This window comes from Haliotis cracherodii, unplaced genomic scaffold, assembly GCF_022045235.1.
Source record: "Haliotis cracherodii isolate W230 unplaced genomic scaffold, xgHalCrac1.p SCAF_11, whole genome shotgun sequence".
NCBI classification, from domain to species: Eukaryota; Metazoa; Mollusca; class Gastropoda; order Lepetellida; family Haliotidae; genus Haliotis; species Haliotis cracherodii.
This window is the reverse complement of record NW_027266266.1, coordinates 38286176-38296891: the sequence shown is the minus strand read 5'-3', so window position 1 is coordinate 38296891 and position 10716 is coordinate 38286176. Positions and strand designations below refer to the sequence as shown.

General features: G+C 38.4%; 1 protein-coding gene across 1 annotated transcript; it reads right to left on the bottom strand.

Moving 5' to 3' along the window:
• Positions 1–982: 982 nt before the first annotated feature.
• On the bottom strand, positions 983–5223 carry LOC139455071 (matrilin-2-like). Its single transcript, XM_071236648.1, has 4 exons — positions 5103–5223; positions 4130–4261; positions 1792–1905; positions 983–1572 (listed from the first exon to the last, which is right to left on the bottom strand). The coding sequence occupies exons 1-4, from the start codon at positions 5221–5223 to the stop codon at positions 983–985; spliced, it is 957 nt and encodes a 318-aa protein (XP_071092749.1).
• Positions 5224–10716: the final 5493 nt, after the last annotated feature.

Genomic DNA, 10716 nt, shown 5'->3' with positions numbered 1-10716 from the left:
TGTAGATACTTCCCTGATAATGAATACAACGTTACGTAAAATTATACTTTCATCCTATGTCTCAGACATGTCTCATTACGAAAAGACAACTATCTATGAAAATTATCGGACATATTGAGTGATTGTAGATCCTGAAAGAAAATTTATACTGAAATATGAATATATATGTATATCGATTCAAATATAACAGCCACTTACATACACTGTCAACAATTCACATTAGCTCCTGTCTATTTTCTTATCAGTATCATATGCATTGTATTTAACAGTTATTGACATTTATATAGGCTTTTCGTTTCTTAGTAGGGTTTATTTTCCGTGTTGGTCGCACATACCATAAGAATGAGTCAAGTGTGGTAGTCAAAGCTATCCGACATGCGTTATTGACTCTTTTTAAATACTCATGAACGTACAATGACGTCATACTATTTTCATATACATATTTCTTACGGGAATTTTTTGGGCGTTCAGGTTTGAAATTATTTTTTTCATGACAGAGAAAATGTTTTTTTATCGTGAAAAACATACGTATATGCACAGAAAAATGGCGACTAGCCATTGCAGTTTACCTGGAAAAGTAGTCAACAGCTTAAAACTAAGACAGTTAACAAAACTGAGATGTACTGCCACATTGCATCATATTGTCTTCCGATGATAACTTTGTATGTGATATTGAAGCAAAACATGTTCAAGTCAAACTGTATCTGATATATTGCCTACGTCACGCCAGGTTGAAAAAATAAACACAATATGGTGCATTAATCATATCGGTTATGACTCCTTGATTTCAACGATCGAAGTTCAAGAAAACTATACAGTTGGCCTTGGATAATCCATGAACATATCTATGCAATGATAGTGGCAACACACAACACGATTAAAAATAAACTAAAAACAGCACTATCATGCACCTGTTTTTATTCATGGAACTATTTTAACATAATGTTTCCAATATCAGGTTTTTTTGCAAGATCTTCAGTGTTTATTCCCTTAATGCAACAGTTACTCCACACTTCATATAGATGGTTCTCTCCTTGATTTCATCAAGTGCCAAAGGGTTGCTCAAAGAGAAAACATGTTCTTCATCGGGAGATGACGCTACCTCGCTAATATCCTCCAGGTCGAGATCTGACGACGTTGGAACAACAAAAACGATTGCCTCTGTAAGAAGACGACCTATGTTCCTTGATATGGTTGACTTTTTGCTACTTTTCCCATCCGTAAACAAGATAACAATGTTATCTGCGTCTAGACGGTCGCCATTTTCCGCTACAAACACCTCAGATACAGCCAAGTTGATAGCATCACCGAGGAAGGTGGAACCACCTTTTTGTTTTTGAGCGTTTACAGCATTAACAGCGGCTCTTTTGTTGTTTGGGTGTGAATTCAGCAAAAAGTTCACTTTAGCCTTTCCTGAATACACCAAGAAAGCCACGTTGATTAAATTTTTTTTTATGCGGGCATAAGAGAGCAGTTCCATTTCAAAATCCTTTATCTGCCTGTATGTGTCTGGGGAGATAGAAGAAGATATGTCCTCGATAAGAAGAATATCCAGTTTCTTCTGTAGACATTCTGAAAACATACAGATTTAGAACAGTTAACTCTGGGCATTTTCTCTGGTACAAATATTCATGGTGTTATATTCGAGAGTGAATACCACACTGTAGGTAATGTGAACATGATTTATTTTCATTAGCGAATACATTAATATATTGTATTATGATCATTGCCAACTGATAAGGAAAATGTCTTCCCTTTAGGTACGTGGTGAAAAGGAAAGAACAATCTTACTTTTTCCACAATTAGCTCCTTCATATCCCAGCAAGCATGTACAAGTGTATCCATTCGGGTTATTTTTACAGATGCCTCCATTCTTACAAGGTGTATTATAGCACTTGTCAGCGGCTGAAACATAACCTCTTATTGCAAATGATCTGGAAAAGCTAAATGTGAATACTACCTGTTTAATTAATACAATAATGAACCCAACCCCTCAAAATGTGTTCTATAAAGCTCAACTCAAATCATGTATTCTCATATTTTTACTCTCTTCATCATACCCGATTATCATGTTGATTAAATTTCCAATCAGTTGCCGTCGATTACACCCATGAAGATCCGAGTAAGAATTCATCTTCAGTAATCGCTGCTTGCCGTAAGAGACAATTAACGGAATCGGGTTGCCAGGCTCGCTGACTTGGTGGATGCATGTCATTGTATCACAATTACCTAAATCGATGCCCATGATGTCAATACTTGGATTGTCTGGTCCTGACTGGATTATTTACAGACTGTCGTCACATATCTTGACTATTTCTTAGAGTGGCGTTATACAACAAACAAACAAACAAACAAACAAACAAACAAAGCATTTGATTAAATATAACGACTGCTAGATCTGATATCGACTCGAATGTGTATGCATTCTTTGCTGAAGATGCGTGCAGAAGAGTCATTTTGATTACATGTTAATTTCAATTGCTTCAGCAAAGAAATGTAGGTACGGTCACTTCCTAAAGGAAACTATTGTGTCGAATGGGTCTATGGGGTATGTATTATCACAGATATTCGCTCCATGGGATTCTGGTTTTGAATAATAGGTCTTCGAATAAGAAGAATTCTAAGTTCTTAAATATTTAATACTCCTGGTTTAGACTTATTTATATCGTCGAGTAGTTCTGTAGATGTGTCACTGGTATGGTCTGCCGTAGATGAAACTCTCTGTTCACCGCGACAATATGGTTACTTCCCTTTAACCGACTTTGATATTTGAGGAAGGAAAATAACACTCAATTCTGTTTATTTCGTAAGTGTAGTAGATCGGGCGGGCCATGGTTACATTTGCATTACAACGGACGTGGTGTACATTGTTCTGACAATAATGTACTTCAAAGTGACATCGCTTGATTGATATAGATAGCTAGGCGTTTAATTACTTTACAATCAGTTGTAGTGAGTGAATGAGTGAGTGATTTGGGTTTAACGCCGCTTTTAACATTATTCCAGTTATATCACGGCGTGTCAGCTTAATGTGGGAGGAAAGCCCGAAGTGATGCAGGTCTCAGACGATTACCACTTCGGTGAAACCCACGAGCACGGGTATGGTGCTGACAAACCTAGAAACATAACCGGGGCGAACCGAGATTCGAACCCACAATCATAGGTTTCTGGCGTGCCCAAGGGACGCAACTCTGCACAGCGAATTGCGGCGCCTTAGTCGACTGGGCCACCCGTGCCCCCTACAATCAGTTGTAAACATAATGATATTACATGTTTGCTTTGTCGGATATTCACACTATTTCCCTGGTAAATGATCCACTCGTAACTTGTTATAACCTGGGCAAACTAACAAAGAATGATACTCGTCCCCGTTGCACTCTCAAGTTATTAACGGTCACAAAGCTAAGATACAGCTCTGTACCAAACGATACCTTGAATAGAGAATGAGAGAAAGATGTACTTCCGTTTTCCAGAAGACTATGCCATTACATGACATAAGTACATTTTAGACGCGACATAAATTCTCACAAAAACGAATGACGATGACTTATACACTGTTTTTTCCCAAACATAGCCCAAGCCCAAGCTGAACAATAAAGATTTACTTTTTGAGACCCAATTAATTTTACAATAACTTTCTGCCTGAAGCATCACATAATGAAATTTCGTTGGATAGCGACAATCGGACATACTCAATAACTTTATCCAATAACCCACCAGTCTTGTGTATGCACAAAGATATAACGGAAAACGTTCACATTCAGCTCGAACCATGTTGTTGTTGGTTGACGATTTTACACATAGAAAGCGCTTGCATACCAATGCATGTGTGGTTTATCTTTCATCATTTTGGTGTAGACCCCAGACTTAGAGCAAAATTGGGACTATTCATTCATCATTCATTTTTCATCAAATATTTTAAAATATACATCATGACGAAGAGGATGTCATTTTGTCAATGACTTTAAAATTCCAAACACTGCCCTATATATATTCGTGTGACACGCAATCAGCAAAGTCACCTTACTTGACGAGTAGTTGCCTCCTTACTTTGGAGGAATGCTAAACTGGAATACCCGCGGGAGATGGAACGGGGCATTAATATCTATCCATATTGAACGGTACTTGCCTCCTTTACAATGGCCACCTGAGAATCCTGCAGCACATTTGCATAAGAAAGTCAACGGTGTTTTTGCAATACAAGTTCCTCCATTAGCACACGGGTTGGATATGCATGGACCATATTGTGCTTGTGCTGGTGCTGAAAGATAATGAAGATATTGGTCAAATAAATATAGCCACCAAACCGTTTCGAAATCCAATTGAAATCGGTGCATGAAGTAGAGTCGATTGTACGATTCTGACTATATCATAAGCATATGTTTAAGAATCGCTATCAAATAGTAATGATACTAGGTGTTCGCGAAAAGGTGAGCGTATCCTGCACCACCGGTGGCGCCCGTCACAAACAAAGGCATGTCACCTGAAAAAAATAGAGAATTACATGGGACATACTTTTTGTCACTTATGCGTCGAATTTGGAAATGTCTTCCACATGTCTGTCATAAAACTTCTAGAAAGCTTTTCTGAGGCCTTGAATGTTGGAACCTTGATCAAACAGCTTGTGAGCAAGAGTCGTATGACGCTCTTTGAAATCTTGGTAGAAAGTGCATGCTAGATTGTATCTCAAAAGTTGTGAAATGAAAACACCAAAGGCTGGAGCTGCTGGAATAGTGCTCGACATGAAGGGGAGGTTGACATTGGAAAGTTGAAGTCATCCCTCTTGTGGAGAGTGTTTTGTCACTCTGAATCTTTATGCGTAAATCTTAATATGAAACAGATGAGGCGGGCTCACTGGTCTCCTTTATTTCTAGCTCAGGTGGGTAATCAGTAGAAAGGAACGGGTTATTTGATGGGTATTGAACGATATCAGATTATCGATATAACTGAAGCTGAAGTTAAACTACTTGGCCATATTACCTTGTTTTGACTTTGCCAATCCGAACAGAAATTCCAATTGATACGCATAAAGAAACAGATCAGCAAGAAGGGGAGATAACTGGTGCCCGTTGGGATGCCTACTTCTTGCCTAAATGTCTTACCCTCAAATGTTACGTTGATGTTATCAATGAGGAAGTCCAGAATTTCACGTATTGTTTTCCCTGTAAACTTCAGTTGGCATTTGCTTTCATTTTTCACATATTGTCCTGAACCTCTAAACATAGATATGTAACTTTATCTGTGTTCACCACGGTTTGTAACAAAAGCTCCATAGATCAATGAATGAAGTTTTTCCGTAAGTTTGTCATGGGATAGTGGTGTACAAAGTTGAAAAATCAAATGTTTTGACAGAATGGAACTTGCTTCTTGTCTGAGACTACAAAAAGTCAAGCAAATCCTTTGAGTTTTTGCGAATCCACATGGTATTAATTCCACTTGTCTTTCTGTGAATAGAAAGAAAGTCCTTCCTTGATTGTATTACGGATTATGGTTATTCTTTGAGACAGGGATTTGGTGGCATATTTGCTGGACCCAGCAGTATCTCTCTCTTTGAAAGGTTTTTTTCTGAGCCTTTTTTATACAGCGATGTCTGCATGCAGCGCCATCCAAGATTACAAAATATTTGTAATGTCAAACCCAGTTAAAATCTCTTTGCAGTGGTCACTTGCGTTAACGTCATGGGTAAATGTGAAACACGGTTTTAATGAAAGGTTTAATGCTTTGCAAACATGATGTCAGCAACCCTCAATATTTTACTTTAAGAATGTCTCAAACCAATGGTAATTTTATAACATAGTTGTTAGTTCACTGAACAAAAGTAGGATAACAGCGCCACGCTTTGAATATCTGATCGGGAGCCGACAATTCGCACCGCTGGTATATATCCCCGATGAAGCTATAAATAAACATTACCATTTAGAACGTGGTCAAATCCGTCCGGGATTCGAACCCACACTTGCCAGATTGAGGCATCTCATCGCCAACATTGTGTATTCATAGCTTTCGGCCATGAGAACCGTATCAATTTACACTTGTCAGAGGGGTACTCAAAGTACGTGACCTAGACTACCAGTCTAGAAGTCTCTGTGGCTGAGTGGGTTCGATCACTGACTTTGTGTGCTGGTGATAAGGTGCCTCACTCTGGCATGTGTGGGTTCGAACCCCCAAACCTACGAGAATCTGCACTTTACTAAGAAAGTGTCATCCAAAATATAACATGTCTTACGCCAAGTAGGATTTTCATGAATTAATCGGTAAAACGCTTTTTCTTTTAATTCATTGATTGATAATAATTTGATTAAATGTATTTCCAAATTACAATTCGGAGGAGTTTGAAAGATTCTGTACAACGATATTTATCGTCCACTCTTTCCAGTCAAACATGGCAGAAGGGAAATATTTGTTTCATAATTCAGTGAGGAACAGAGGATTCTGGAGTATGTGGGATACTCTAGTATCGAATGTGGAGCATAATCTTTATATTGGTTTGATAATTCCACTGAACTACACTTTTTAAAGTCTTAAACATTCTGGATTATGGCCATAAATTACGTTTATCATCCGACAGATTAGATAGTTATAACTCACCCGATATGCTTCTGATAGTACAATAACATTTGAATACGTCTAAGCAATCAGGAGCATATGTTAACGTTGTACAGAGCTCTGACGCTCTTGACTGTCGCCTCTCTGACTAATGGGACAATCATTTACTGGAATTATCAAAGTAGGTTTTAAAATGAAGATGTACAATAACATCAATAATGTTTCTAATTTGTCTGGCTTGGACCCCACTTGTCAATATTAGAATACCAGCCCTTGACGAGGTTTGTTATTCAGGATTCTGTTGTGTTGAAACCCTAGTTTGCCATCGTTAACTTGCCTGTTAGACGACCTCTATAATCCTTTACGAGGATCCTATAATCCTTGAATTGTTTTACCAAATAACACGCTTCATTGGTTTGTCTACCTTAAACAATAGAAGCAGACATTTCGGGAAGTCCCCATTATAGAATTACATTTTTTCTCGAGGATATGAGACACTATGGCAATATCTTTTTACTCAAACGCTTTGGTTTTTCAGTTTACATTGTTGCTGACATATATTCCCCGGATAGAGCAGTTATTACCGAAGTTGGTTTCATCGTTCGCCTGTGAAATGATATATTGCACATATTTCAGTCCAAACCCGTACGCAATATACCTACCTTAAACCGATACTTTTGCTGTATACACATCCCGTCAGACAAGTTCAGTAATCGATTTATGAAATTATTTATTGTCGGCGTCAAACGGATTGATGCGTATATGTACCAACAATTTACGTATTTGGTTTAGAACACTGAAATGTTCATAACACTGACAACGAGTATAGTGAGGGGATAGTTAGAAGGGGACACTGCTTATCAGAATGAATCACTGAAATCAAATCGGGGTATCATGTTATAGTGCCGAAGACGCTCAAATAGCAGATCAGGGATAATTTTTACGTACTCATCAAGAAATATACGTCAAATTTACTTGAATTCTAAATAGAATATTTTTATAACCAGTCTGATAAATCTATGTAAATATATGCATGCATATCCGTGAGCAAATCCCAGAACCTTTCTCTAATGGTGGCACGGTCGGCCCAGTTGTCTAAGGCGCAGGGTTGCGTCCCTTGGGCATGCCAGGAACCTATGATTGTGGGTTCGAATCCCGGTTAGCCCCGATTATGTTTCTAGGGTTGTCAGCATCCATACCCGTGCTCGTGGGTTTCACCGAAGGGGTAAACGTCTGAGACCTGCATTACTTCGGGCTCTCCTCCCACATTAAGCTGACACGCCACGATATAAATGGAATACTGTTAAAACCGCCGTAAAAACTCACTTACTCACCCTTTCTCTTATACACGAAACCAGATCTTCCTTAAGTTTATTTCACAAGCTTCGTTTAGAGATATGTAATTTCAATGTTGTCAACTCTATGTCTTTGACTTTCAAACACTTGACTTGCCTTTGAATGTGTCGGATACGCTCTAAACCTGGTATCATCATTAACTGATTATGATTCATAAACACATGCTAGACGGAAGTGCAAATTGACTTTTACAAGAGGTATCTTATAATTATGGAAATGGTTTTGTTGATAACATTTGCATCTCAAAAGCGTTTTTTCGACAATGTTAATAATCGTTTACACATCAACCAGTAACGTGGTAATACAAATACTTTACGACGTAATATTGGTGAAGGATTTTAAGATTTTAATAATAAAACGACTTCTTCAGACTACTGGTATTTCACATTAAATACAGAATGACACTTATCACGAAACATTGTATGACACTGGACATGCACTAAACATTATTTGGTTGGTTTGTTGGTTTGTTGTTTAACGCAGCACTCAGCAATATTACAGCTATATGATGGCGGTCTGTATAAATAATCGAGTCTGGACCAGACAATCCAGTGATTAATATCATGAGCATCGATCCACACAATTGGGATCGATGACATGCATCAACCAAGTCAGCGAGCCTGACCACCCGATCCCGTTAGTCGCCTTTTGCGACAAGCATAGTCGCCTTTTATGGCAAGCATGGGTTGCTGAAGACCTATTATACCCCGGAATCTTCACGGGTCACTACACATTAGTAGCTTGTGAGCTTTCCTGAAAGTCATATTGGCCTACACAAGATTATGTGTTATTCTGTTCTATCTTAGTTGTAGCCGTGAAAATTCGCCTCAACAAATGTGTGTACGAGTATCTCTGAATGGGGTTATGACCTAAAGATCACCTTACATTTGCAGTCTAAATACAATTTAGATATCTATATTTGTAATATGAACAGAAGATTGATACAATGACCTTAAATAATTCAGACTAGCTTGCAATGGAAAATATACCTCAAGAAACCTAAATCAGTCAACAGAAAAAAATAATACAGTAGGTTGTACCGCAAATGTAGCGCAACTGTCAAAAAATAGAGTGACTATTGTGAAAGTGGCGCGAAAATGGCGCGAAAGTGCTGCGATCTTGTAAAATGTTATTGCGCAAATGGCGTGAAAGTGTCTCGAAAGTGGCGGAATAGTTTCGTGATAATGCCTCAAAAGTGGCACGATAATTCCGCAATAGTGGCGGGACAGTTTCGCGAAGATAAGGGAAGTTACTCATAAAATGTAGATGTATGACAAGTATGTAGTTAGTGGCGGGTCTAAACATGTGTTCTGTTTTTGTAATATCATAAATTGGTCACTGATATTCTCTTTGCACAGTTCGAATGAAAGATATTACTCTTATGGCCGCGAATGGAAGTCACGTGAGTTTATGTCGTGGCGCATTTGCATCGTCTGTCCCTCGGTAACATTTATTTATTTATTTATTTATTTATTTATTTATTTATTTATTTAAACAAGGCCAAAAAACTGACATTTGTATGAATGATGCCTCTAAAAACTGCCAGCTTATTCAGGTCTGACTTTAAACATGGCGAACATACTTAATATGCCATGGCTGCCTTTCTGCATTTCTGTGTAATTATAAAATGTTATACGCAGTAAGTATGTTTATGGGGAATAATAAGATACCGGGTTTGGGCTTATTCATATTTGGGCAATCTAAGACCTCAGACCTTCACGTACATGTCTAGTGTCACTGAATGCCAGACATTACTGAAACGTCAAGGCCGATGGAGTTGAGATTTTGTATGTATGGTTCTTGCTATTGTGTCTCTACAAAGGCATGATTGCCACGATTCTTCATAAAATGCTTTAACTAACTTTAATCTTACTTGCATCAAATTTTACCTGCATTACATTGAATTACATAATGATCATGCTCCCAGCAAATGCTATATCGTCTCTTGTTGGTTACCTGGCCATATCAAAATCATTGGTAACACAATGGCTGATGGTAGAATAGGTCTTCAGCAGCCCATGCTTCCCGTAAAAGGCGACTAACGGGATACGGTGGTCAGGCTCGCTGACTTGGTTGATGCATGCCATCGATACCAATTGCATGGATCGATGCTCATGATGTCCATCGCTGGATTGTTTGGTCCAGACTCGATTATTTACAGACCGCCGTCAAATAGCTGGAATATTGCTGACTGCAGCGTTAAAGAACAAACCAACCAACAATGACTAATGATGCGACGTGGTGTTATATCCAAGATCACACGCAGAACTGGTCTGTTTCGAAGATTGAGGATGCTCCAATGTGTCCCTTGTGATGAAAATAGTTGGCCTGATTTTGGTTGGTGACGATGTAAAGCATGGTTTTACATTGTCTTATTGGGCAATAGTTGCCTCTTCAAATGTTCCCTAACTAGTTATAGAAAATACAAATGTAATATATTGCTGGTTATTCATCTTTTCTCCCCAGACATATTGTAATATGCTATGGTTGTTAAACATGCTTAATTCTCAATATAGCTGGGATATTGCCGATGTGTCTCACCCACACTAAGATGATATAAAGCGCCTAGTGAATCTTCTGTGACCTTTGCTCTTGACAATTCCCCTAATACATTTCCTCACAAAGGATACATAATCTCATCAGAAACAAGTGGACCATAGAAGCTGAAACTTGACATGACTGTTACTACCAATAATCTGTATTCGTTAAAGAGGTTCGAATCCGATTTCCAAAGTGGATGACAGGGCCTAGAGCTATTTATGGCCACTGTAATGCACTGATATGAATTCACCGAGGAAGCTTAACCGTGACTTG

What these genes read in the sequence shown, in the direction of transcription:
- LOC139455071 (XM_071236648.1), bottom strand. Translation starts at nt 5,223, where the DNA reads ATGTTTAGAGGTTCAGGACAATATGTGAAAAATGAAAGCAAATGCCAA. An exon ending in CATCAACGTAACATTTGAGG is followed by an intron (nt 4,262 to 5,102) that starts GTAAGACATTTA and finishes ATTATCTTTCAG; the next exon opens with CACCAGCACAAGCACAATAT. An exon ending in AGGAGCTAATTGTGGAAAAA is followed by an intron (nt 1,573 to 1,791) that starts GTAAGATTGTTC and finishes GTATGTTTTCAG; the next exon opens with AATGTCTACAGAAGAAACTG.